This window comes from Falco naumanni, chromosome 8 (assembly GCF_017639655.2).
Source record: "Falco naumanni isolate bFalNau1 chromosome 8, bFalNau1.pat, whole genome shotgun sequence".
Taxonomy (NCBI): Eukaryota; Metazoa; Chordata; class Aves; order Falconiformes; family Falconidae; genus Falco; species Falco naumanni.
Genome location: NC_054061.1, coordinates 2,046,818 through 2,073,770, shown reverse-complemented (window position 1 = coordinate 2,073,770; position 26,953 = coordinate 2,046,818). Strand labels below are relative to the sequence as shown.

The 26,953-nt window shown below is 49.9% G+C and overlaps 1 protein-coding gene across 1 annotated transcript; it reads left to right on the top strand.

Annotated features, from left to right (window-relative positions):
- The first annotated feature begins 1,313 nt into the window (after positions 1-1,313).
- LOC121092525 lies at positions 1,314-26,492 on the top strand. Its single transcript, XM_040603721.1, has 4 exons — positions 1,314-1,341; positions 3,056-3,569; positions 14,382-14,421; positions 23,823-26,492. Exons 1-4 carry the CDS (start codon positions 1,314-1,316, stop codon positions 24,033-24,035), a joined length of 795 nt encoding a protein of 264 aa, XP_040459655.1. The 3' UTR covers positions 24,036-26,492.
- The last annotated feature ends 461 nt before the right edge of the window (positions 26,493-26,953 follow it).

Below are 26,953 nucleotides of genomic sequence, written 5' to 3'. Positions count from 1 at the left end.
TGAGCTGAATGCCGGTAGATAAGCAAAAGTACCACTGGCAAGGTCAGCCGAGCTTGATAAACTAGGAGGTGTAAGAAACAATTTAGGGGACTGTGCCTATTGTCCCCTGGTTTTTCTTACTAAATAATGAGCATTTAGCCCATCTTCTACATGGTACACACAGGTGGTCTGGTACACCTGTAAAAAAATCTTCGCCCGTCTTGTGAGAAAATAGCTCAGAGTTTGGACCGGTGTCCGCAAATGATCTTTAAAACCTGGGTCGCTTCTGTTCTAGTAAGTTTTTCTTACTCCCTTTTAAAGAAATGCAGTAAAGGAGTAAGGAAGATGGAAGATGAGATACTAGGGCAGCAGGAATTTACTTGAGATGTTTACAGAACTAAGTGCTTGGCTAACTGTCTACAACTAAACTGCTGCTGTCCATAGCCTGAACGGCTAACTTTAATCCTTCAAGAAGGGCTGAAGAAAAGGCCAGCAGTAAGGGATAAAAAAGCCCTTACCCAACAGAGCTTGGTTGGAGAGCTGCTTCCCAGCTGGTTTTCAAGAAACCCACCCTTGTCTGGAAGGAGCACCAAGACTGGGAGGTGAGGGCAGGCAGGTTGTGCAGCAGGGTTTGCGCTGGGCAGCACGGGGGAAGAGATTCCCCCTGTGGCAATGTGTGAGGGCTTGATTGTGGGTTCTTTTAATTTTTTTGTTAAAAAAAGAAAAAAAAAAAAGTGCAGACATTTGTAGTGCAGAAATCTTGATGTGAAGAGAAATTGATACCTCTACAACAAAGCTCCTGTAGAAGAGGTCTTTTATTTCAGAGGGGCTTGTTTCAGAGTGGGATTGTTCACCCAGTGTGGAAGAGCTAATCGCCACACAGGGTGGAGGTATTTCTTTATTATAGATTCATGCAAAGCTGGAGACTAAGTGGTATTCCACAAAGCCAGCCAACCATCCAAAAGAACTTCAGCATATTTATCTTATTACATGATTTGGAAAAACCTGCCTAAATTCATGCTCATTAGTTAGTAGTTACCAACCCATCTGCTATGGGTTAATTATATCCAAATTAGTCTTACTTGCATGTAGATTAGCACGTGTGCTCCTTGCAGGGCTGCGGGGGCAAGTCTTTCCAGTCTTAAATTGAGGTGGTGGTCACAGTCTCCCCCTGCCTCCATCACCTTTCCCCTAGTTACCGTGACTTTTGCTGACTTCCAGCCTCTGGCACCTTCTATGGCAGGATGTTCCCCTTCCATCAGTCCTTTTGTTCTTCAAGGGTACAGTCCTTGGTAAGGCACACGCTGTTTGTACGCAGTACCCAGGCTTGCACGATGAAGGTTATTGATGGCCACAGCCTAGGTGTGAACCCAAACACGCGGCCACACGTGTGCTTTCCTCTTTCTGAATCCATCAGTCTAAGTGACACTTCCCAAGTTCCCTGCTTTGCAGTTTTGTCAAGGATGACAGTTAAAAGTCTTGCAGAAATCTGAGCTGTGCACAAGATGCCACCCGAGGGACCTGGCAGCCAGGGACGGCGCTTAGGGCAGAGTCTGAAAGTTTACAAAGGGCAAGTGGCAGGAGTAAGCCCAACCCAAGGCACACACCACCCACCCCCGGTGCTGCAGAGACAATTAGCAGCCTGAGTAACTCTTGCTGACCGGTTCCCATGACCCACGCTTCAAATATGGTTAGGTAACTGGTGTTTTGCCATGTCTCCCCAGCAGCCAGAACTCAGGTAACAAGTCACCTTTGAAGCAGTGCCTTGGATTCCCAGGTCACTTAAGCACTTGGAAACCTGTGTAGCCCATGGGATGCTGTACTGGGACTGGGGGCTGTTTCCTTGGGAAGTTGCTCACACTTCCCACAGCTTAGTTTTTCTACCTGTAAAAGAAGGATCGTCATTCTGCAAGTTTCTAAAACATTTGAAGAGGCAAGGTACTGCTTCTTCACCAAATACCAACCTTCTCCCTTAAGTCAGTTGTGACAGATTTTAGAAATACATCTTAGAAACTATTTGAAATGCTGTTTAGCATGAGGTTTTGTTGTTTAACAGCCAGTCTGATTATCTCCTGGACTCTGTACACCCAAACAACAGCAGTCCGGGAGGTGCCAGCAGCACTTGTGCAACCAAGACTTGCCGCCTGGGGTCTGAGGCTGAGCCCTGCCCTTGCTATTCCCCTCCCTCACAAAACAAAAACAACAAATCAAACCAAACTCTTTTAAGAATGTAAAAATCCTTTGTGCCTCTAGCAGCCTGGGCACTGGGGTGTTGCTTAGATTTGGAGATTCTTCCATATGGGGCCTGTGAGCAGTGTTCTGCAAATGCCTCTGCAGAGTGCTTCTAAGAAGAGGAAAAAAAAAAAACAAAAACACAAAACAAACCGGAGCCAGAGACTGCACCATGCTGAGCCAGCAGAGTCTGGGGATGTAGAGCCAGAGCTGTAGGGAGGTGGCTTTTCTACCTCACTTGCACCATATATCTTTGACCTTCTGTGTTAGCAGATCTTATCCCCATCGCTTGCCTCTTTGCCTACTGCAAACCTGCAAGCATACCTGCTGCTAGCTCCTGTGTTAGCTTTGTTTTGAGGCAAGGCAAATAAGAACAGTGATAAGCAAGAAATGCCCAAGAATACCAGGTAACGGATTAAATTCCTGAAGAAAATAGCTTTAAAGCATGCAGTCATTAAGTGAGTGTTCCCCTAGCAGCGGTATGCCTCCTGGAAGGTGCAGGAGGACTAAAGCAGAACAGCTGAGGAGGAGGTTCTTCGCTCCTGCTAATTGCTGTTGAGAGCCCCAGCTCTCCGTGGTGGCCTTGGCCGTGGGGGAAGCTCCTTCTCTGTTGGCTCTGGATGCGAGGCTTTGTGAAGCAGCTTAATTGTGACCATCTGGACCCTGGGGTGAACCAAGTTAATTTCCTTTTGATTTATTCACTGATTGTCCTTAGCCATCAGAAATCCCATGGCTCTGGTAGCTTCCCCCCCTCTGCCCCAGGAGTTCATACAGCTCCTGCTTACAGTTAGAGGGGGGTGGGTGAGGAGCTCCCCTCTGTTAGGGGACCGCTGCTTTCCGTGAGGGCACTCCCTCCCTCCCTGCATCCCAGGTGCCTCTCCTTCAAGGCCCAGGTGGGAAATCACCCGGGGGGAGTGGGGCTGTGGCCCACCCGCGGGCATCCAGGTGTCTCTGCTGAAGAGCCCAGGTACCTCCTTGCCCGCTGTGCTGCAAGTCCCGGGAAACACCACGGCGCAGGCAGCTGGGGAAGGAGTAAACTCATCTTGTTACACGGGTGCGAGCAGTCGCGTTGGCCACCGGTCCTGGGTGCCCGGGCTCCGGGTCGGCTTGCCCCCCGGGCTCCCCCAGCCCCTTCCCCGGAGGGCGGCCGGCGGCCGGGGCCGCCCCTTCTGTTTCGGAGGGAAAGGGAAAGCGAAAGCGCAGCGCGGTGGCGTTGCGGAGCGGGACCGGCGGGCCGGGGGCGGCGGGTGCTCGGCAGGCAGCTCGCATCGTCCCCCGCCACGGGACCGGCCCCCCGGAGCGTTCCCCCCCCGGAGCATCCTCCCGGAGCGTCCCCGCCGGCCCCGGCGCAGCGGAAGGTAAGCGTCGCCTTCCGCCGGTCCCCGAGCATCGCCCCCTCCCCGGGGGAAGGCAGGAGCGGGGGCAGCCGGTGCTGCGCGGGGCTGAGGGGCAGGATTCCACGGGAAGGAGCTGCCTGTGCCTGGGGAACGGGGCTGAGCCCGGCGGGAGGCAACGCCTATGCATCTATAGGTACCTGCCCGCTGCGGGGGATGGAGGGGAGCTGCTGCCCCCCGCTCTCTCCCTGGCCCCGCAGCGCTCTCCTCCTCCGCCCTGGGCCGGGACGAGCCTGGGTGGAATAACTGCCCCCTTGCCCGAGGGGGATAAAGGCTCCTCCGTCCCTGCTGGCCACTGCCTCTGTCCGGCTGCTGCTAGGGGTCCGGCCAGCTCCCTGTGCCCAAGCGCCGGATTTTTGGGCTTCTGGGAGCTCCCGGAGAAGCTGGCACCTGTGCAAGTCTGGCCTTTGAATTACTTTTGGGGAGTTTTCCTTTGTGCGTGTGTTCCCAGAGGTAACAGGTTCCATAGGCTGTTGCTGAGCTGGGCACTGCTGCCCAGCGCTTGTTCAGTTTATCCCACAGCAAGTTACTGGTTTTGAGTTTTTAATTCCTTATAACTGCCAGCTTCAATTATTTGAGCTGAAAATGTTCCGTCCTGGATGTCTGCCTCGGCTGGGCTTTCGTTGCTGTGTTTCTTAATTTTATTCCAGCCAAGAGGGAGGCAAGGAGTGACCCTTGTTTCTCAGATGGCTGCAGTTCTGGTGACCTTTCCTTGGAGCAGCACTGCCTGCCCAGCCTCCCTCTGCTCCCAGCAAGGAATTTGCGTTTGGGAAGGGAGAGCAGCTTTTGTAAAGATCTGTTGCCCAAATATAAGCTGATTTGCACGAACTATAATAAACTATAAGCTTAGTTTCCTTCAGTTCTACGTCAGGTCAAGTATTAATTATAGCTCTGGTACATGCTGCTGCTGGTGGCACAGCAGGAAGAACAGGTCAAAGTCAAGAACCTGAAAAGTGTGAGAAATAAATGTGGATTTAGAGGAGACCAGCGGAGCTGTGCGAGCTGGGGCCTGGGCCAAAGGGGTAAGGCTGAGGCTGGACTAGGAACTGCTGAGGATGGAGACCAGTGGGGACAGGGTCCCCTCGCAGGTAGCTGCTGCCAGAGCCGAGTGCCCCAGGCTTCACCTTGCCTTTGGCAGATGAAATTCAGTTTGTTCCTGTAGCAACAGCTGTGATCTCTGCCTGCTGCCCCTTTGAGAACAGAGCCCTCGATATGTCAAACAGCTCAGACTGTGCTCAGCCTTTCCCCCAGCCCAGCTGTAGGTTAACGAAGAGCAAGTAACACCCTTCTGCTTCCCTGGCAAAGGGCAGTTGGAGCAAGCAAAAATGGGTGTTGCATCACCATGCAGCCAACTACACCTTTGGGAAGGCAGTCTGTGTTCGGCCCATACTCACACTGCTGTCTCAGCTTGTGTGTTCACGTTTATTTTTAAACAGGGCATACGTACTGGTGCCAGGTACCCTGCAGGCACTGGCAGTGCTGGAGCCAGCCTCAGGAAGTGGCTGAGTGCAGGTTGCTCTGACATCCCTGTCCCAGGCTGGTGTGTTGTGCCCAGGAGCCAGGAGGGATGGAGCTGCAGCCAGGAGCTGGGATGGAGGGAGCTCTGGGAGCGGCAGCTGGAGGAGGCAGCTGTCTCCAGAGCCCAGCCTGCTCGCAGGGTGGCTGGTGGTATGGTGCAGGCAGGAGCAGCAGCCAAAGGAGATACTCTTTCAGAAGTGCTGACTGCTTGGAGCAGCCACAGAGCCAAGAACACTGAGCTTTAGATGCATGAAGTGCTGTGCTGATGTCATTTGACAATGCAGTGGTGTAGGTCGGTCGCTGGAATGGCAGTGTTACATTGCAATGCCACAGCTCTTGCCACGGCCCAAGAAACGGGACTGCAAGGCCAAGCACCAGACTCACACAACAAATATTCTGGGAGCACATGCCTCGGAAGAGCTGTTGGGATGATGCAATTTGTCCTCAGAGCAGGGTTTAGCCAGCATGGAGAGAATGCCAGGCTTGAGCAATGTGGAGAAACAGTATGCAGGGAGTGAGCACTGCTCATCTGCTGCAGGGAGCTGAGGGACAGCGGGACACGTTCATGTTGCTCGAGTGTCTTGCAATGATGCGAGTCGGGGGATTTCAGTGTTTGGAGTCTGAGTTTGTGACTGTGGTCCTGTTGTTTCTCCATCAAAATGTGGCTCCTGGAGCACTCAAGCCATTACGATTCTGTACCTAAAGATACAAATTAATCACTAGTCAAACTGCACGAGCTCAGTCCCAACTGAGTGTTGGTTGAATGTGGCCCACAGGTTCTTATCAGGTCTTGAAAATTGGCACTGGTTTATGGTACTGGGCGCTGGGTGCTCTGTGCTGCACTGGGGTCAGGGGACAGTGATGGATATCTGAGTCTTCAGCTCCAGCTCTGCTGGGGAACATTTTTCTTCCACTTCTATCCCAGGAATCAGCCCAACCTCATTGTCTTTCTTACCCTTACTGTGTTTATAACAGCAATAATTACTGGAGTTTTAAAACTGCACTTGGGACACTGGAAGTAGGGGTGGTGGTGGGGCATCGCGTGGGAGCCGTGGGTGGTGTTAGTCTCTGCTTGAGCTGTGTTGAATGCACCCAGGTGCCAGAGCCCTTGGCACAGAAGCCCTTTCTTATCTTCTGCTTTCCTTTTTGCAAACAAGCCGCAGACCAGACTGCTTTTATGATTAACTTGCTGCTACAAAGCAAATACTGTTCAAATACACACATAAAACAACTAGCTCTATTTCCGCTTTTTGCATTAAGGTGTAGGATCTATATGTAACAACCTGGCTGGCTTACCAAGGAAAGCCTTCAAAGCAGAAACATGTATTTGAAACCAGAGCTGCTGGCACACCAGTGTGGCCAGTATGCTCAGACCAAGGTCAGTGCCAGCCGGCAGCCTGTGGGGCAGCTGGGCAGGAGTGTCGGGCAGGGCTGGAGCAACAGTGCTTCCTGCGACACCTCCAGAACCAGTTTCCTGCAGCCAGCAGATTCCCTGGGGAATACCCTCTGAGCAGCATGGGGAAGAGCAGGGAGTCTGGAGGTGTCCCGACGGCTCACCCACTCTCTGCTTCTGGAGAGAAGAGAGCAACGATCAGCATCTCCGCGGGTGGCTGAAGGAGCTGGCTCCCTTCGAGCTGTCACTGCCCACAGTCCTGCCCTGATCCCGGCTCAGCCTGGTCGCTGCAGTCTGGGAAGCTTCAACAAAGACCTTTACGGGGGTTGCCAAAGCCGTTGTCCTCTGCGCCATGTCCCGTCCTGGTGCTGCTCTCTCCCTCCTCAGCTCCACTGCTTCGCCTTCCACTTTCAGTCAAGCAGAGTGTGCCACGTCCCACTGACTGAGCCTCTGCTGACTACAGACCCAGCCTGCAGTAGCCGGTTTAGACCGAGACATGGTGCGGAGCCAGGCGTGTCCCCAGCCCGTGACCAGAGGCAGCGCGTGGCCGCAGCTCCTCTCTGCGCGGGGCCATCCAGCCGCGCTCGGCACCGGCTGTCAGATGGAAGCTGCAAAAGGGCACGGCCAGAGGCGTTAGGGTGGGATGACCCATCCCGGCTCAGCTCTCGGATGTTCTTCGGTGGCTTCTGTGAGAACCGCAGCTCGGCTGGGGAGTTTCCAGTTGGGGCAATGGACGAGATGGGGGTCAGGGACCGTGCTTCCCCCCCAGCGCCATTCCCAGTGCTCCCACTGTGGGTGGACGTGTTTCTATGGATGAATTATCTTCTAGGCTGGGATTTTGTAGGGTGAGCCCGTGTGAGGTGAGGCTGGAAGGAGAGGATGACGAGGGACGTGCTGGCTGCATGGTGGCAGGTTCCTCTGGGGACTGCAGAGGGCAGTGGCACCCACGAGAAGCGCGGGTGGCCCTGGGTGCTGGCTGGAGGAGCTGCCCTGGAGCAGTTCCTGGCAGGCTGGGTGGGAGTCGTGGGCTGGTCCTGGGTGGCAGTGTGGGTCTCTGCAAGTTATTGCATGTGCTGGTGGTTCGCTGGTGGCTTTCAGGGGCCGCCCTGGTGTCCCAGCCTCTGCTGCCATCCCTCCTGGCCATGGCAGTGGGGAACGCCCGCTCAAGACAAGTGACCACTGCTGTGATGCTTCCCTTACCATGCCCTGATGGTGAACACCATCAGCTGTTCACAGCAGTGAGAAACAGCTGTGGTAAAGATCAGGGTCACACAAAAGGTGATGTCAACCCAGTGCAGTGTCCTCTTCCCTCCTGCCTCCTCATTCCGTCCCCCAGTGTGATCACTGGAGCCAGTTCTGATGGGAAGGAGTCTCTGAGTGCCTGAAGCAAGGTGCAGGTTGCAGTGGTTGCAGAGCGCACACAGAGCCTGTCTTGCCCTGCTCCAGCACTGCCCCCCCCCCCCCCCCCCCCCCCGAGATGAGGGGGCTGGCAGGCTCTCTTCGCAGGTGCTGACTGTTCATGCAGAAGTAAAAAAAGGGAACAGCAGCTGCCTTCTGCTTGGCCAGGGTGTGAGGGTGAGGATGTGGAGCACAAGCCTGTGGAGATTTTTGGGGTGAGGTTCAGAGGCAGAGAGACTGGAAGATGTTCAAAGTGTAACAAGGGAGGCTCCGTGGTCATGCAGCCCATGTGTTCTCAGACCTTGGAGGCATCCACCGTCATCAGACTCTTTTCAGGGTAGCCTCCGCATCTGCTGCATCTGGAGGAGAGGTTTGAAGGAGGGGCTCAGCTAGGAGACCCCAGCACTTTCTGCTTGTGGGGGACTTGGTCACTCTGAAGAGCTTCCAGATCCTGAGGAGTCCTGGGAAATGAGCAGCAGCTCCGAGAGATCTTGGAGGAGCATCTCTCGGTTGAGGGTAGAGAGCTGCTGGTCTTATTGGAGCTGTCAGGTGTAGCTCTTGGGAAGAAATGAATGTACTGAGTTCAGCTTTACCAGGCTGTGATCAAAATCTTTGCCTTGAGCGCTTGCCAGAACTTGTGGTTTTCTGCCAGTCTCTTTGCCTGCGGTTCCTTTTATTCATCTCCTTTTCCCCCGCCTGCTGGAAGTGCAGCTTGCAGTTGTTGTGCTTCCTCAGCAGACTGTTTTTCTGTTCTTAATTAGTCCCATAAGTGCTGTGCACGGTATCTGTGCTGTCTGACAGGCACAGGGAGTGCCTGCCCTCCTCCCTGAGCCCTGGCCAAGCTTGTGCCCATCATGACTTTCTTACCCTTGGACCCAAACAGTCAACTGCCAGCCCCCAGTCAGCGAAGCCTGGGCATGGCATTTTCCCTCTGGAAGCCAAAGTCAGCCTCCAGCAGTGGCTCTGAGCTGTGGGGTGGGAGCCACATCTCCTCGTTGTCCTGGGACCCTTGAACAGAATCCATTGGCTTCAGCCCCGTGTTGAGTTCATTCACAGGGCTAGAGGTCAAGTTCAGGTCTCTGGTGTGACAGCCAAGAGTTTACGTAGGCTGCAGCATGGCTGGAGAGAAAGACTTATAAAACCATGAAAAACACAACTGGCTTTGGGTCTGTGGCACTCCAGGACCCGTAACACACGCCAAGCAGCCCTGTGGGGCTTGCTCTCCTTTGTGGCTCAGGAGGTCTGCGGTCACCTTTTCAGCATCTCTGGTACACCTGGAGTTACAGTCTCCTGCCCTGTTTGTCACAGCTTGTTCTCGAGCTGACACCCATCCTACCCTTTCCTGTCTCCTCTCGAGCTGCTGCAGGGGAAGGTGAGCTGCTGGGGCAGCCACACGTACCGCTTCACAGCAGTCACGGGCATCTGCCACGTACAGCCCGTCCTGCAGCCCGCTCGGCTACGATAGTCTAAAAAAATAAATACCATCACTTTTTAAAAGTGCTCCAGGATTTTCCATATAGGTGCTCTGGAGTATTGTGGGGAAGTGGCTGGATACCAGATGCAAGCAAAGCTCTGCCAGCTGCGGGGCAGGAGGAGACCCAGGAGGGTGAGCGTTAGTAGAGGAGAGACGCAGAAGGGTTTGCAGAAAAAGGGGTCACAGAAGTGGGCCAGGTCGGGTGGAGAAAATACAAACGGAGTTGGTTGAAGCAACAGGAGCTGTCAAGAAGACAAAGACAGGAGATGTCGGGCGCTCTATGTCCTTGCCAGACCACTGCGGCCGAGGAAGGGAAGAGCAGGTTCTTCCCTTGTGGCTCGGATGCTCGCCGTGCCGGCACAGCGGGCTAACAAACCACCCCGGTTTGTTACCGTGCAGGCCCTCGCTGCCAGGCGCCGCTGCCGAGGCTGTGGCTTGCAGGGGTCCCACGGCGCAGGGCTGTCACCTGCCTTTGTGGGGTCACCGCCGCCTGCCCTGCCTGCCCGCGGGGTAGTGCCTGGGGCCACGCACAGAGGAAGCTCCGTTTACATGGACAGGATCCAGCCACCGCTTTGAGATAATTCATCATGATACACAGCTCCTGCAACCACTGTTTCGCTGCCGAGTTCTTGTTGTGCAGCATAGAAGTTGCATTCATGAGCATGTCAAATTGCTCTGCTAATGAGCCTGTTAATCCCCACTAATTCATCAATATATGATTATTCCTCCCCCAGCACAGCCATTCTTGCATAGCCGTGGAGGAGTCTGTATGCTTTCTATGGCTGGGAAAAGAACTGGGAAATCTTCAGCATAGCACAGTCTGTGCTGACTTGCTTTAGGATTATTTTTGGCGTGCAACGCCCCATTAAGCCCCCGGTATGCATTGCATTTTGGGTTTCCCTGATCAGGAGCCCATAAGTGTGTTCACCAGAATGCTGGTAGTGGTTTCCTCTGCTGTAAAAGGCAAATCTGTGGGGAGAGGTGGGGGCTCCTCACCCAGAGGGCAATTCAGCTGCTGGTAAAAGTGCTTGGTGACTTAGAGGTGTTCGGGTCAGTCCCCTTTGCCTTATTTTAGCAAAATACATCTATAACTTATCCTTATGCTGCTAAGTGTAAGAGCCCAAATAAGTGTCTCTGAGGCTGTGTCCCTGGTGGAAGACCTTGGGTGACTTTATTGACCTTAGTGGTCCTGGCAAAAAGCCTCGGGGCAGCCTCTCTGCTCTTCCTTACCTCTACCAGCTGCTGGGAGTGATGGTCACCTGCTGTTGGAGCGAAGGCTGTGCTTTCATGGGTGAGATGCACTTGTTTTGAGTGAACTCTACCTAAGGTTTTATGGTAGTTATACAATGTAAATGCTGTTCATCTGGTACACCATTAATTAACCCAGTGATTAAGCTGAATAAAGCTCACTTGCTTGCTTGTTCTCCTTTACAAGCACCTTGTTCTCCATCAGCAAATCAGCATGGTGGAAGGGCTGCAAAACCAGTTCTGCCACTCTTTTATGGGAAAGGGATTGTCTTGTATACAAGATAGTCATAGCGCAGGTGGTGTGAATCAGGGGTGCCGTGTCACCTGGGGCGGCTCAGCAGCTTTGCCTTGGCTTTAAGATGAAACAGCTTTTGTCTTTGCCTCATCTGATGGTGGACGGTGCAGAACGGGGGAATCTAGAGGTGACAAGCTTTGCACCTCTGCTTTCTTTTCTCCGGGTTTCCTGGAACACCTGTTGAAAAGCATGAGCTGTGCCCTGCCTGCCCGACGCGCTCACCTGCAGGGCTCCTGCGGTGCCGTAACCTCCACGTCCATCCTGCGGTGCCGTAACCTCCACGTCCCGCGGTGCGCAGCGTTTCTGTGAGCTTAAAGAATGGCATCGTCCCTTCCCAGGGAACGTGGCTGTGAGCCTTGGGAGTAAACAGTGTCCTGGGTTTCACCCTGCCTGAGTACCAACGTGTACCTGCAGCCCAGTCCCCATGGCTGCTCATGCTAATTGTGATTTCTGCATAGGGTACGAGTTATTAGGCAGCTGCTGGGTGAAGGGCAGCCACACATTTTCACTTTTGAGGGTGAGCTAGAAGGCTGAAAACAGAATTTAGTTTTAACCTGGAGAAAATTGAGTTTTATTAGTCTCCATTTATCATGCTTCAGTCTGCATAGACTTTTGGGTATAGAGTTAATGATTTCCAGAGGGCAATAAAAGATAATGACTCCTGGACAGGCTGTAGGGTGGAAAGGTTATGTTACTGATTATTTAGTGTCACCCGAGTGGCAGTGTGCCTGCCAGCTACTTCAGACAGCGGTGCTCAGCCTGGCATGCCACTGCAGCTGCTGCTCTTTGCTCTGTGCTCGCCTCGACACGCCACTTGCCGCCAGCAAGGATGTGGCTTTGTGGAGTGGCCCCACTGCAGGTCGATGGATAGAGTAATTTTGCCTGTAGTGATTCATTATTATCTCACCCACCTGCTTTTAATGTACATTCATAAGTTACGATTTATGACCTGTATCTGTTTTGATCAATCCATTGTGGTTTATGTGCTTTCTTTGCTGGTAGGTGGTGTGACATGTCAGGGTCCTGTGAGGTCAGTGGGGATGGAGATGGCTGGAGTTGATGAAGCTGAGCTGGTTTTATGCCCCTTACGAGAGAAGGGTAACTGCAAGCTGCATGAAAAAGCACAGGCAGATGTTTTAATTCCACGTGCCTTATTCACATGGATCAAAGTTCCCCTGCATGATCCTTCCCTGGGGAGAGCCATGCCACCTCTGCTCCCTGGCAGCAGCGCACGACGGACGATGGACCAGCTCCGCCAGACCTGTTTGCACCCTGTGGCTGCTGCTCCCACTGAGTTCAGCTGAGCAGCAGAGGAGCCAACATGTGTTCGCGCTGGGATAATGCAGCAGAGATTAGATAGAGAAAAAGGATTGTCTTATCCGCTCAACCCTTGGAGTTCAGCCCCCAGGAAAAGCCAGAGCAGGGCCAGAGGAGGAGGACGACCATGGGTCAGGGACAGCGCTGCTTGATTTTGCCGCTTCACTAACATATACTAATTTTTGCATCCTGATATTTTTGCTTCCCTTTCAGGAAAGAGAAGGCACAGCCAAAAGCCTTCTTGAGGAGGTCAGTAAGCACGGCAGCAGCCGTTCCATTTTGAAAGTCTCTTTTCTGAAACAATAAACAGCGTTGTACAAAATAGCTGACATTTCCCATGCAGCCGTTGCATCATCTTCCTCTGAACCAGCATTGTGGTTAATAAAAGTGGAGTGTGTGACAACCCGGTGATAACAAGCTTAAATATGGGAGGTCCCTCAGCACATGAAGGTGCTCTGGAAGAGCTGTCTCTGAAAGAGCTTAAATTTATATCAAATATACAGTGCAAATAAAACTAGCTCGTGCTGTGCAGAAAGCGCTGCAGGCAAGGTGGGCATGTGTGGGCCGGACAGGCTACAGGAGCTGCTTTAGGGAAGGCTGCTGCACATCCATCTGGATTATTCAGAGGGCTGGAAGCTGGTCTGAAAATTGCAACCTGTTTTAATAGTGCTGTGTTGCTTTACATCCAGCTGTGTGACTATATAACATGCAGCTGTAACTGTTTTTATTAGTTCCAACAGACGAAGCACAGTGCACTGTAAGAAGCTTTGTGGGATTCCCTGTAGCTTTTTTTCAAAATTCTACTGATCTTTTCTGCTGCAGTGAACAGAAAGCAGTTTTTCCCCTGAATGATGGATCAGTGGAGATGACTCAAATCATCTGTATTCCCTTATTGTTATTCCTCATGACCAAAGTCTGCTGGGGAGAGCAGAGCAAGCACTCCTTGCCTCCTGCCTTGGAGAGGTGAGTCAGCAGCAGCGTAGTCACCATCTCAATGAGCGCAGCCTCGCTTGTTGGAGGCAGCGAGCTCTCCTGCTCACCTCGAGCAAAACCAGCCACCTCTGCCTGGTGCCAGGACATGGTGCTTCACAAATGCTTGAGCTGGAATCACCTGCAGAAAAGCCATTCCCCGCTCTCCTCCCCGAGAGCTCCTGCCAGCCCCAGGCATCCCTCTCCGCCTGGGACGTGTGATGGTGCAGTGGAGTCGGACTGGCAGGAGGGGTGGGCAGCACTGGTGCTGGCATGTTTCCTGAGCAACCCCCCAGCCCTGCACCCCCCTCCAGCCATGCCCAGAGCTGTCCCAGCTGAGCCTTACCACCAGGATTGCTCAGTTCCATTTGTTTTCTTGTGTGTCAAGAAAACTATAGACTTATGAGCTAAAGCAGGATTTCTTGTGTCAACAACCCAATCTGCAAGTTATGTTGATTTATGTTGATTTCCTCGTTCAGAGAGAAATTACCTGTACGCCGTGGCACGTATCCCTTGCATGCAGCGCGTGTGGGGAGCGGCCACTGTTGGTGATGGCAGTCACAGCTGCTATTTTAAAGCACTGATAGCTGAGTTTCTCAGCTGGGAAATGACTTTGGTTTTTGCAGATGGGGTTGAGCAGTGAGCCATCCTTTCCTTCTTTGAACTACCCTCCTTCCTAGTTCTTCCCTCCTGGAAGGAGATGGAGCACAATCCCAGTTTCACCCAAATGGAGAAGAGCTTTGCCCTTGACTTTAGCATCGTAACAGCTTACCCTGAACCTTCCTCTAGATGAAGAACTCGAGGGGACCCACAGGCTTTCTAAATTTTCTCTTTTCTTTTGACAGAAAAGCATTCCCTAAGTGCTTTTCCTCCTATTAAGCAAATTATTTATGTTTTTGATACTTAGCCCATTTTAAACTGGGTTTTGAGCTCCGCCCTGGGTATAACATTCAGCTGCACGCTGCAGCAAAACCAGACTTGTGACCTTGATTAGGGGAATCACGTCATTAGCTCGCGTTTTGTTTGGTATGTTTGAGAAGAATGGAATATGCTGTCTCCTAGCCAGTATAAACAGAATCAAGACAGTTTTAGGAAAAAAAAATATATAACCTGTTGAAGTACATCTTCCCCTCTAATTTATCTTATCTGTTCTCCTTTGTTTAGAACCAAGAGCATACACAGAGAAAGGGATGAAAAAGCCTGTGTGAGTGTCCAACGATGTGATTTTTCTCTATTACAGTCAGCAAAACTGCTTGATGATGTCTGTTCTTTTGCCTTGGAAACATGATGGGGAAAATAACAATGGAAATCCCTGGTGGCTAACGCTTTTTGTTTTTAATTTGAGTAATACAGCTGGAGTGTGGATAAGCTTTTGGATTGGGAATGGTGTCGGTAGTGTACGCTCCGGACTTGGGTCTCCTTCATGCCAAGGCAGAGGTGTGCACCATTGCCCCGGCCCCTGCTCCCCGTTCCCTGCCTCCCGTCAGAGGGCATCTGGGCTGCACTGGAGCATCCAGGTCTCTGTCCAAATGGAGATAGCTGGAGAATCAGAGCCAGGCTTGCCAGACCGCCTCATAAATAACACTTGGCTTAAAGGCTGGCTGATTCTGTAGAGCCTGCAGCCATCCATTGGCCCTGTGCATGCCCCGGGATGAGCGTTGCTGTCCCGGTGTGCCGTGCAGCTGCACTGGTGTGGGCTGGGCGCTGGCCTGGGCTGCGGAGAGCGGGGGACTCTGGGGCTGTTCTGAGCCTGACGGAGGGGAGCCCAGGAGCACGGCCGTGTCACAGCCTTGGGCAGGGAAGGCTGTAGCTTCCAGGTGAGTTATTTTGTTTATTGGGGATTGCCATGTTGACATGTTTGATTTGGACGTGTGCTTGTGAACGTGTCAGGTTACCTCTGCACAGCCACTCCTGAGAACAGAGTGCAGTGCAGTGCCGAGGCAGCCTGATGACTGAGCCCCTGTTTGCAAAGCTTTCCTTTGTTGCTGTTATGATCTTGGAAAAACACCCTGCTAAGAAAAGGGGGAAAAAAAGTGGTGGAGGGGGAGAAAAAAAGGAAAAAAAGGTGAAGAAGGGAATGAAGCAGAGTTCTATGTTGGCTTTAATGTTAGTTTGAAGCTGATTGTCAAACCTAAGATAAAAGCACGGGGCTGGCAGGAGGTGGATGAGGTGATGGACCTGGGGTTACCACTGCTGGGTCATTGATTCCTGCTCCCACGGTCCCGGCGTTATGGCTGTTGTATCTTGACATATGTTATCAAATCCCGTATAGCTTCAGTGTGACTCGGAGAGCACAGAAACGTGGTAATAAGTGAATGAGAAATAACTTGGGCTGTGCAGGGGCAGGGGGATGCTCATGCGTGCCTGTTCCGTGGTGGGTTGGCAGAACCCTACACTTCGTGGTCACACCTGCTCAGCCCCGCCATGGGGGGAGGGGGGGAGGCTGAATGAGGCCAGTATGGGAGTCAGTCCTGTGGTTTGAAGGAGCAAACCCAACCATGGTGACCAAGGTCACAAAGAAAAAGCAAGGTCACTGTGGCAAGGAGCGGTGTCGCCAATGAGTTGTTTAGGTTAAGTCACTTAAAGAAGCACTGTCAAAGGTATGAGCGAAGTAGTTTTAGTAAGAGTTTGTGGGGGTGCAACTTCACAAAGTGTGATGGCAAGGTTCATTCATTACTTATATGGATAGAACACAAAGAAAAAAAACAAATTAAAAATCAAGTTAGAATTAAACGAGAATGTTTTACACAGGGATCAAAGATGTCATGGGTAAGGGAGAACCTACTGTTGAGTCGTGAGGTTCAGAGTGGACCCCCTGGCTTTCTTACTGATTTGGTCAAGTTTAGCTGCAGCTAGATCCAATCTTAGTTTCAGATTTGGTCGACAGATTATTCTAAGGGTATCTAGAGAGTGAGAGTTTATTCACAGCTTAAGGTTCATCACAAAATTTTAGCAGCACTTAATCATCAATTTAACATTTACAGAGTGATTCAGTAGGATTTACTTCAGTTATAACAGTGATTTAATTACAGACCCCAAATGGTAACACTTGTATTGGTTATGAAGTATCTAAATCTATTCACATGCACACACAAACACAGGGGGATAGGTGTACAGAGATAGATATACAAATGTATAAAGGTATACATATATTAAAATTTCCCCCTGAGTTCAGTGCAATACTCAGGGTGAGCCTGGAGGGGCGGGGGTATCAGCCCAGGCTCCATCGTCAGCTCTCAGCGACGGTCCCCCCGACACCGCAGACCTGGGAGTTGGCATGTGACATCCCACGCAGAGGGAGATGCTGTCGCAGCCCGCGGTGGTCCAGGACGGCTCAGAGGGTCTTGCATGGACCACTGTGTATGGGGCAGAGGTGACTGGCTTTAGTCATCCATAAAATTCCAGCCCGGCCGTAACCTGAGCCGGTCATTTTTCACTGACAATGGTACCGTTCCACCCGGCTGCGGGTCGGGTCAGGAATGTCCCAGGGCTGTCGGGGGATGACCGATGGCTGGGTTTGTTTCCACCTTTGCCAGACAACAGGAGTTCCTGGTACGGGCAGCGCCGTTCCCACCTCAGCCAAGCAGGAGCTGTTGGTGCAGCCGAGGGTGCCAGCTCGCTCCACAGACACCGGGGCTACCAGGGACCCCCAGGCAGCAGAGCAGCCCAGAGAGGGGACGAGATGCACCGCCACACATGTTCACCATCGCCTAAACCTGCCAGGGCAGGCAGTGCTGCGTGTTACTGGAGCCAGATAAAGGGTCACTGTGCCATAAAAAAAAAAGTTATGATGTGGTGCATGAACCTTGAGTCATCAGAAGGTAAAATACAGCTTCCCGTAAATCAGGGGGAAGCAGCAGAGGCTGCAGAACCAAGGTGAACGGGCTGATGGAGCCTGTTTCAGGCTGATCTGGATAAGGAAAGCAACTAAGCCCAAAGTGGGGTACTAGTGCGTACCCATTTGCCACAAAACTATTTGAGTTCTCTTACGGAAAACTCTGACAGCATTTAACCCACTGAAAATAAAAAAACATTGCTGAGGAAACTTCCTTTGAAAGCAAATAATGGTTGTGAACAAACCATTTTCTCAAAAACTCAGTTTTCTGCTAAAAGAAAAAGCAGACTGACAGAAAATTTTTGGCTCATCCTTGTGCTTACATGATGAAGTGGGCAGAGCGCTTTGTACCTAATTAACTGCAGTCTAATAGCAACTGTAATTTTGGCTGCTGGGCTGCATACATGGAAAACTGCCCTGATGTCCAGGTATTATAAAATGCACTATAAAAATTTGAAACATCTTACTAAATTAATCTTTTCCTACAGCTTAATAAGTTGCTAAGGGAGATATATTTCATTTAATTATAACTGTTTAACAAATCCAGCTAGCACCTTGGTTTTGGAGTTGTGTTACAGCCAATGTTTCCTAGACTTATTTATGTAATCTACTTCTATTTTAGTCCTGCTATTTTAACCCTGTAATAACCCTTCCAGCTGCCATGTGGAGCATCTTTTCCCATCCCAGACTCCAGTGATAGGAAGCAATGGCCCAAGTAAGTCTGACTTCTAGGCAGTGGGGGGGGAAACAAAGCCTTCCCATTACAGATCTCTAACGGCGCTGCCACATGATAAATTTGAAAAGGAATATTTGGTTGGGACACCTTCCAAGGTACTTTGCCATAGCTTTTTGCCTTGTCCTGTTTGTTTCTGGAGCACTTTTTTCCCCTGGTTTGGTGCTCATTTTGCACCCACCATGGCCCTGGCATTGCCTGCAGAGGAACCCTGCAGCCTACGCTCTGTCTGCGCCTCAGCGCTTCCCAGGGCACCAGCTCTTCTGAATCACTCACAGCCTGTTGTGGTTTCATATATTCAGCCCTTTTCATCTGAACCTCTCCAGCTGCCCCATAAACATTAATGAAGTGGTTTAGTACGCATCTGTAGGCTAGGAAAAATGTCAGGATTCCTATTTTATAGATGATGAAACTGCAGACTAGAGAGGAAAGGCAAATAGTGGGAGGTTTCCTGATCCTTATCTGCTGCTTTAAGCATTGCATTGTGCTTCCTGTTGATGCAGAGCAGTTCCCCTGATGACCTTCATTATATTCTTGATTCGCATCATTAAGGAGAATGAAATTATTGGAGTTCCTTAGCTAGATATTTAGGCAGCCTGGGTTTTTCCATATTCTTGGTTTCGCTTTGTTGTTTTAATTTATTTGCTAGAATGAATCAAGCTTGGTTAAAGTGATAATTAGATATTCAAGCGTTCCCATTATTCCTACAGAAATTCTCAGATACCTGAAAATAAATGGTACATCACATAGGAAAAACAGGAGCTGGAAGCTTTGGGGCACACAGGCGTACACATGCACCTGCAAACAGGCACCGCGGGCAGCTTGTCACGCAGCCTCGCAGAACGAGCTGCTGCCCATCATCTCCCGTAGCTGGCAGAAGTGGCAACTACTTGGGCAACTTCTGGGAGCTGTTGAAAATTTCTAGCAGGAGCTGATGCTGGGCATGTCGGAGGCAGTGCGGGAAATGCCTGGGTAGGGTTTCTTTGGAGTCAGGGTTTTCGGCCACCCTGGCAGGCAAAGGAATTGTAAGCCTTTCACATCCTCAAAAACTAGAACCAAACCTGCTCAGGAAGCAGGAGAACATGTATGTCTGTTGGATCGGGCCCATATGGCGAAGTACTGCAAAAAAAAGAGCAAATGCCATGAGGCTGGTGGAGGCTTCCAGCAATGCACCAATTTTCCAACTCACCTGCTGGTGTCTGTAATCCTGGCAGGTAGCACCAAAGGCATGTTCCTGTGGTTAACTCCCTCGAGGTGTTGTTTCCCATTTCTGATTAATTGTTCTCATGTAATTGCCTTTGAATTGCCTTTCGCTTTCTTCTGCACCTTGGGAACCGCAGGGCTGAGGGCTCCCTGCTTGCCAGGTGCTGCATCTGCTGGAGCTGCGAGCAGTGGCGTTAGCTCATCCTCATCAACACCTGCATCCTCACCAGGTATCTGGGCTCCTTTAGAAAATGTGACCTTAGGAATGGCATTTGCTATTGAGAAACACTGCAATGAATGTTTTAAGGTAATCAGGTAATAAGGGAGGGGGGTGGGGTTTACTCCAAATAATGTGAATCCACTTGGACCAGGCGGTTCATGGGAGAACAAGTCATTGCATGAATCTGCAACAGATGCATTTTGATTAAAGTAAGAAACTGAGAATATGAAGCAATGGTTTATCACGTGTAGGGGTGACTCTGCTGTTTCTGAGGGCTGTGACAGCTGCTGGCAGTGCCCATCCCTCTGCAGCCCTGCCCTGCCTTTTGCACTTGCTGATGGGTGCTGCCCAGGGACAGAGGGAATTCGCCTGGGGCTGAGCCTGCGTCGGAGCTTGAGGGGCCAAAATTCAATATTCTAACCAAACATTGAGATGTAGAGCTGAAAGGGCATCATCAGGGACTGCCAAAGCATTGCCCAGTGCATCTCTTGGGAGGCTGGACATAGAGCATGGGTACCCCAGGTCTGCGGGGCTGTCACCAAGCTGGTGATTCTCAAGCTTTTTGATCCATCTACCAGCTACCCCGAGCACCGTGGACTACACAAGCCTTGGCACCTTTAACAGCACTTCAATTTTTTTGTTATTTATTTTTTGTAGTGGGGTAACCACACTGCATTTCCAATAGCATCACAATGAATTTCTAACAGTAGTGTTCATAGCCGTATAAGTTTGTGGCTGTTTTGTTTGTGTGGGAAGGATGTGCGGGTGGGATTGCACACGTGTGTGTATGTGGGGTCACAGCAGTCCAGAGGAGCTGGGGTTGAGACCAGGGTTACGCACTGGTTTCAGTGTCATTGAACTGGAAAGCTCTGGTTCTTGTGGCTTGGTGGCTGCATGGTGTAAGTATAAGAAGAGCAGATTTATTTTTTTGCAGTTGGCAAACTGGTTAACATGGATGAGGAAGCGAGTGTTGGGGGATCAACTGAGAACTGGGCTCTCGTGGTCTATCCTCAAGAGCAAACACCTCATCCGCATCTCTGGAAAGGGGCTGGAGGCTGTGCTGGAGGCTGGCCAGGCTGGCTCAGGAGCCTGCAGGGCGCTTGTTCACAGCCAGGGGTGTCAGACAAGGGTGCACATGAAGTCACTTCTCGGCAACTCCCCGTCTTTTAGGTTTTAAAGCTTTTGGGCAATCTTGCTGCGAGAAAGCTGACTGCATGCATACACCTGATGTGAGAACAGGAAGAGCTTGAAGTAACATTTGCATGGTATAAAAAAAAGAACTCAAAGAATCAAAGCAGCAATTGAAAAAGGGAAGAAAAACACTTGAGTACATCAAATGTTCGCTTGTGTTTGATGCTCTGAGCATTTCAGCCTGGTTGCTTCCATCCTCTGAGTACGGTCACCCTCCCCTTGCATGTTTTATTAATAACCGCTGAACTTGAACTACAGGGTGAGCTCTCCAGGGCCGGGAGCTGCAGTCCTGGCTGGAGCATGGGCAGCCCTGGACCCCACAGGGTGAATTAACACGTAGGAAAAGCCCCAGGGGCGGCTCCTCACCCACGGCCACTGGGACCTGGAGCTGGTTTCAGAGCCTGAGGCAATGCCCCCAGCAGCACCGGGCCCCTCTGACCTGCCCCGGCCCCACGCTTTGTGCTTCGTTAATGTACAGGAGCAGAGGATTGAAGAGGTGGATCCTCTGCTGCTGTAACCCAGCACACGTAAGCAGAATACCTGCGCTCGCTTGATGTGCATCCAAGGCTCTTGCGGGACCTTGCTTTCGATGGGCTTCGCGTTGGAGACCTGCAGGGCTGTCGGCAAATGGAGCTTTCTGCGCTGGGCAGGGAGGTGTTGGCATGTGGCTGGAATGTGTTTCTGCTCCTGGGGCTCTGTGTAACACCCCGCCAGTGTCGCTTCCTTCACCGTCCCCTCCGCCTTCAAGCAGAACAATAACTCAGAGCCTCGGCACGTATGAGGTGAAGCCCTCAGCAGGATGAGGAACCCAATGCAGGCTCAGCAATGGGCATAAAAATGGAAGGAAAGTAGCATTGCCCCTGGTCTGCAAAGCGTGTACCCAGCGGGAAGCTGCCTGGGAACTGCCTTCCTATGGGGAAGCAGCCGAATCTTTGCCCTTTTAGCTCTGAAAGGGCCAAGTCTGCTCTACAGAAATAGCTTGTGATGGGCTCTTAGTAAATAAGTTGGGTCCTGGCTCCCAGCCTTCTCCACCCGCCCTGGGAGCTGGCACCGGTCATAAGAAACGCTGCGACTGAGCTGGACAGATAGGCGCGATGCCAAGAGGAGATGGCTTTTGGTTGACCTAGGAAGAGTAAAAATGTTGAGCTTAGTATGGAAAAAAAAACAGACCTACTTGGAGGAAGTTATGAAAAATCATACAAATACATCTGAGAACTTGGCCGCTGTACAGCGACAGTGCCGAAAATAGCTGCCAAAACTGGGCTGCATGGTGGTGAGCAAAGCTTCAGAGAGCTGTGACTTCTGCTGAAGCGTGAGGAGCAGGAGGGTGGCAGGAAGATGATGCCACATCTCGTGGTGAGGTTTTGCTCTGTCTTGAGTAATTCACCTGTTTTTAGCATCTCACATGTTTGAAAGTCAACTTGCATTTATTGGCTTGGTTTTAGGTGGGCTCGAAAGGTATTTGCTTGAAATTTGAAAGAAGAAAAAAACCACATAAGCAAACGGAACGCAATCTCCACAGGAAACTTTGGCGTCATTAAGATGACTCAACTCGTTAATATTAGTGGTATTATGTAACTGTGGGTCTCAAGACTTTATTCTTGTGTTGTGGGTGTGCTACTGGGCACATGGGGAGATAAAAGAATTTTTCAGGTATGAAGCTGAAAATTGAAATTTTCAGGTTTTTCAGTCACCCTTTCCAAATGCAGCACAAGAAGGGCCGGCACTGAGCCCCGCTCCAGGGCCGTCACCCACCGAGGCGCTCCCAAAACAGAGCAGGGTGCGCCGGGAAGCACTGGCCCAGCCCCTGGGAACAGGCTCCTTAGTCATCCTGAATGTCCATGGGGTAGCACCAAGGTTTAATTAAAGGTTAAATAGATTGTGTTATGAGCGATGTAGTCTGGCTAAGGGCTCTGCCCACAGAAGTGGGGTCAGGAAGTGCAAAAATTACTTAAAAACTTCATGGCTTGATGGACAGGTGATCACAGGTCAGAAGTAAGGCTGAGCAAAAATTATTTCAGCTCATTTCAGCAAGGCAGCTGTGCTTCTTGTGAGATTGTTTGGTTTTTTTAATAAGCACAACCAAAACATTTTATTTTGATCTTATATGGGGTGATTTCAGCAAAATTCAGATGTTCTTGTGGGAAATCCCCTTTTGATCTAAACCATGTTTTCTGAGACAAAAGCACTGTGATGAGAAAGTTCCAAGCAACTCAGATTTCAACATTTGTTTTAGTTATTTGAGACCAGCGATGCTCTGCACATTCAAGTATGTGATTTCATCTTCTTTCATGATTTAGTTGAGTGACCCCCGTTTGCTCATGTGCTTTTCCTTACCAGCAGCGGGTGCTGGCGGGGTACAAGGTGCAGTAACCAACGCCGTGAGACCGATGCTGGTTTCCACTGGCTACATAACCAAGCAGGACTGCCACCAGCCACCCCTGCTGTCCAGGGACATCCAGCCTCAGCACGGCCTGAAGGGCTGTAGATACAGGACACAAACCCAGCTGCTTCCCAGGGGGATGCATGAGTCAGTCCCAGCTGGATGTAGGTGGCTGAGAAGTGATTGAGCTTCTGCAAGGGCTTGTCCAGGGGTTTAGATCAGCTATTCCCAACCTTCTTCTTAGTGACTGTGCATCTAGTTGCTGGCAGAGTAACTGCTCCAACTAGCAAAAAAATAATTAAAAATGATAAAATAAATGTATTTTTAAAAAAGGATTAAAATACATATGTATACATATACTTTTGTTTTCCTTGTCACCAAGGAAAGTCCATCTGCTGCTGTGAGCTGTCTTTACAGGTAACACAGCACAAAGCCTTGAAGGCTGGCTTTTAAGCGGCAGATGTATTGGCTTTCATCTCTAAACCTTTTGTGCAGGTAAATGACCGATGGAATTAGGAATATGGGTAATTTGGATGTAGAGGGCAACCAGCAGAGGAGCTGGGCTGAGGAAACCAAGGAACACGTGTGTGCTGTAGGGACCTCAGTGTTCATGCATGGACGAGACATATCAAAGCATCCTGAAAATGGTGCCATCGCTTTGGATTTAGAGACCTTGTTTAAACAGGCGGTGTGTGACCTGCATGGGAAATCCTGTTAGGAAAAGAGACCTCGGAGAAGAGGTTGCCTTTTTATACTGCTCATCAAAGTCATTATCCCGACATCAAGGCTTTGCAAGGGTTTGTTCTTTTATTTTTCCAGTCTGATGGTTGTTGCTTATTGATATTGTTCAAGAAATTTTGCATCATTCAAAGGGTGTTTTGTGTTAGAGGGGGAGCACCCAGCTGACTGCTGACAGGATAGTGCTAAGCAGTGCCTTCATGTGCATTGGAGAAAATAATCCGAAATACACACCAAATGCAAAGGTTTTGGGGGACCAGAACAATCTGACTTATACCTGTTATTTACATTCCCTTTTCCAGAGAGTGAAAATACCGGAAACAAAAGAGAGGAGCTACTCTGCAGAATTTCCAGTGGTTTACAGAGTGAATTTCAAATTAGTAGAAATCTGCCCTGGGAAGGGGCTGGTATCGCAAGGAGTGGCCAAAGCTGGAACCACTTCCCAAAGCACCGATGGTCTGGCCCTCACCAGGACTTTGGTTCAAGACATCAGACTCCAATCAATGGAACTGTGAGGGTGACCGTATGGACCACCTCGAATAGTGTCCACCTGTCAGTAAAGAGCTGCTCTGTCTGCCCCGTCGTGTGAACGGTCCCATGTGCTGCAGAGGATGCAGGTACAAAACTAGACTGTTCTTCCATCAGATAAAACACGTTCAATCAAGTTCTGTTCATATGCTAAAAAAAAAAAAATAAAAAAAAAAATCATTATGGGAGATGAACAGTGTACATGCTCAGACACTAACATCAAGCTGTCTTTGAGGTGGTGGGAAATCTGTATAGTTACCCCTGTTCTGTCTTTTCACACTTTGGATTGGGTCCCCACATAAACGCTGCAGATATACTGGCTGCTGGACTGTTTCCAGTCTGCTCCTCCAAAGTCACGTGTCAGCAGGCATGGCTGAGCAAGAAAAAAATTGTATTTGTTTTTTTAATGTGCAAGATAAGAGGACGTAAAGACTTGGGGTGACTTATGGCTGTAATATGTAATTTTTATTTTAAGCCTATTGATTAATTTACACAGTTTTATATTTGTACCTCAATGACATGTTCCCTCTCCCTCATACAGCTGTTCTTCAAAGTGAGTTTTCCATCATTCTGGTGCTGAACATCATGGTTCCATACAAGAGAATTTAGAAAGTTATTACAAATAAGGGGTATTTTCAAGTGGCCAGCCATTGCTGTAGTATTTGTTATGAAATAAGGACAGGCTTTTGGAAGCTGATGTTATTTTTTACTCACTTAGCACTGCTGTAATCTTAATTACACTGCTTAAGTTAATTCTCACATGAGGAAAAAAAAGGACAGTGTTAGGCCCATTGCATTTTTATCCAGAATGATAGAATGGATTATTCAGTCAGCAAGGAGTCTCAGAATAATACAGTTTATCTTCTTTGGCAAGAGTGTGATAAATTTGATTAATCTCATCTTGTGGTCATGAAGATTAGTCCATCTGATGTGGCAAGAGCTGTTTTGATGATTGTACTAGAAGGGGTTGTTTTGTGGCCAAGACCTCTCTCTGCCGATGCTGTGCAGGCGATGGTGCCTTCTGCCATGAAATGCCGGGCTCTTCTCTAGTTCTGCTTCCCACCTAGACACAGCTCCAGCCTTACCTGCCTGCCCACCTGGAGGTGTTGCACGCTCCAAGAGCTCAAAAGGGAAAGTTCAGATTTGGTCCTGAGCTTGGACAATGCCAGTGGTATCCAAAACCATCAAGGAATCAAGTCTTCCCTTCCTGCACGAGTGCTGCTGGCTCATTTCACTGGATAACATGGATCCTGGAGTCCACTGTTAGCTTGAGTGAGAGTCCATGAGACACATCCATCTCGTCCTGCCTGCAGGAAGGGAGCGCAGCTCCGCAGCGAGGGGGGCGACGTGGGAGAGACCTCAGCCACATCCTTTGCAAACTGGGCAGTACGGCATTTGGAGCCCCTGGAGAAATGTCACTGGGGGGGCAAAACCACTAAGATGGTATTCTGTAATTGTCTGAGATGATGGATATCCCAAAGCGTCTGAAATGGCCTATTGCGTGGTACCCCGGGTGGCTGGAGACACCCCGGCGGGTGTGCTGCTTCACCAGGGGCTTCTCCAGTCTTTACAGCTGCTGAGCAAAGCTTTCATCGTGGCGACGAGGAAGACGGACAAAGCACAGCTGGGGCATCTTACATGGCACAAGGCTTTGTGTCCTCTGAGTCAGAGGATATCAGATTCCTACAGGAGGTGTCTCCTTGCAGGGATGTGTCCAGCCCTGCCCGACTCCTGCGGCCAGCTCTGCTTTGGACCCACTGGAACTGAGATGTCCAAGAAGAACTTGGAGGCTGAATTTTGTTATTGTCTTAGCTGAAAGATACTTGAGTCTTTTGAACTGGAGTGTCAAAAAGCACAAAAATGTAGAAAATCCCACATAGGGACCGTGTGTCCCATCCCCTTCCCCCTCTCGCTGTGATTCCTGGTGCGCACTGCTTGGTTTGGCTGAAGATCAGGAGTGAAAGGATATTGTTTCTAATTCCTCATTCTGACCCAGACCAGGACACGTGGGGAAGCATTTCTAATCTTTCTACGCTGAAATCTCTTTTTTTTTTTTCAAGCCTGTAAGCAAGTAAAGGGAAATTTGCTTTTAGATCAGAGACATAGATACCCAAAATACTTCACTTACCTTGGGTAAGAAAATATTATGAGATGCTCCAGCTTTTAAATGCACTGGGTCCAGGAAGTGAAGAACTTGCTACTTTTATTTTAGTTAAAGTTCATTCTTGGGTAATCAATCTTTGTTTTTCTAATCTAATACAGTATGTGTGATGTGGGACTTTCCAGAACTGACAACAGATTTGGTTGCTGTGCTGTCTGTCCTGCTGGCCCTGATGGAGGAGTTAATAATTCCCTTTCCAAGGGGAAACTATAATATTTCCAGAGTTCATCTTTCTATGCAGTGTACTTCATAACCTTCTTCATTAACAAAGCAAAAATTATTAGATTGTATTTTAGAGGGGGTTTTGAGCAGAGAAAACTTCCTGTGAAGTTTTTCATTTTACACTTGATTTAAAAATAGAAGCAGAGGGGGTTGAAGGCAAACAAAAATATTTGTATAAATTATCTGCTTTCCACAGGAATTGTCTATTTTTTTGTGATTTTTTGGAAAACTGCTTTGCTCCTCTTCTTTCTATGCTGCTTCTGCCCTTTTGTGATCCAAACAACTTTTTCTAGCCTTTTCAGACAAAGTTTTTCAGTTTTCTGCTGAAGAAAGCCAGGTATTGTTTGGGTTGGGTTTTTTTCCTCTTTGGAGGCAAAATGAAAACTTTTGCATCTGCTATTTTTCCTCTGCCAGCACTCTCATTTTTGGGAGCCCTTTCATGGTGCTGCCTTGTTAGGGGACAGACTCATTCCAGCAATAACTTCGATATGTCTGTTTTGGGAGAAAATGCTGCACAGGAGG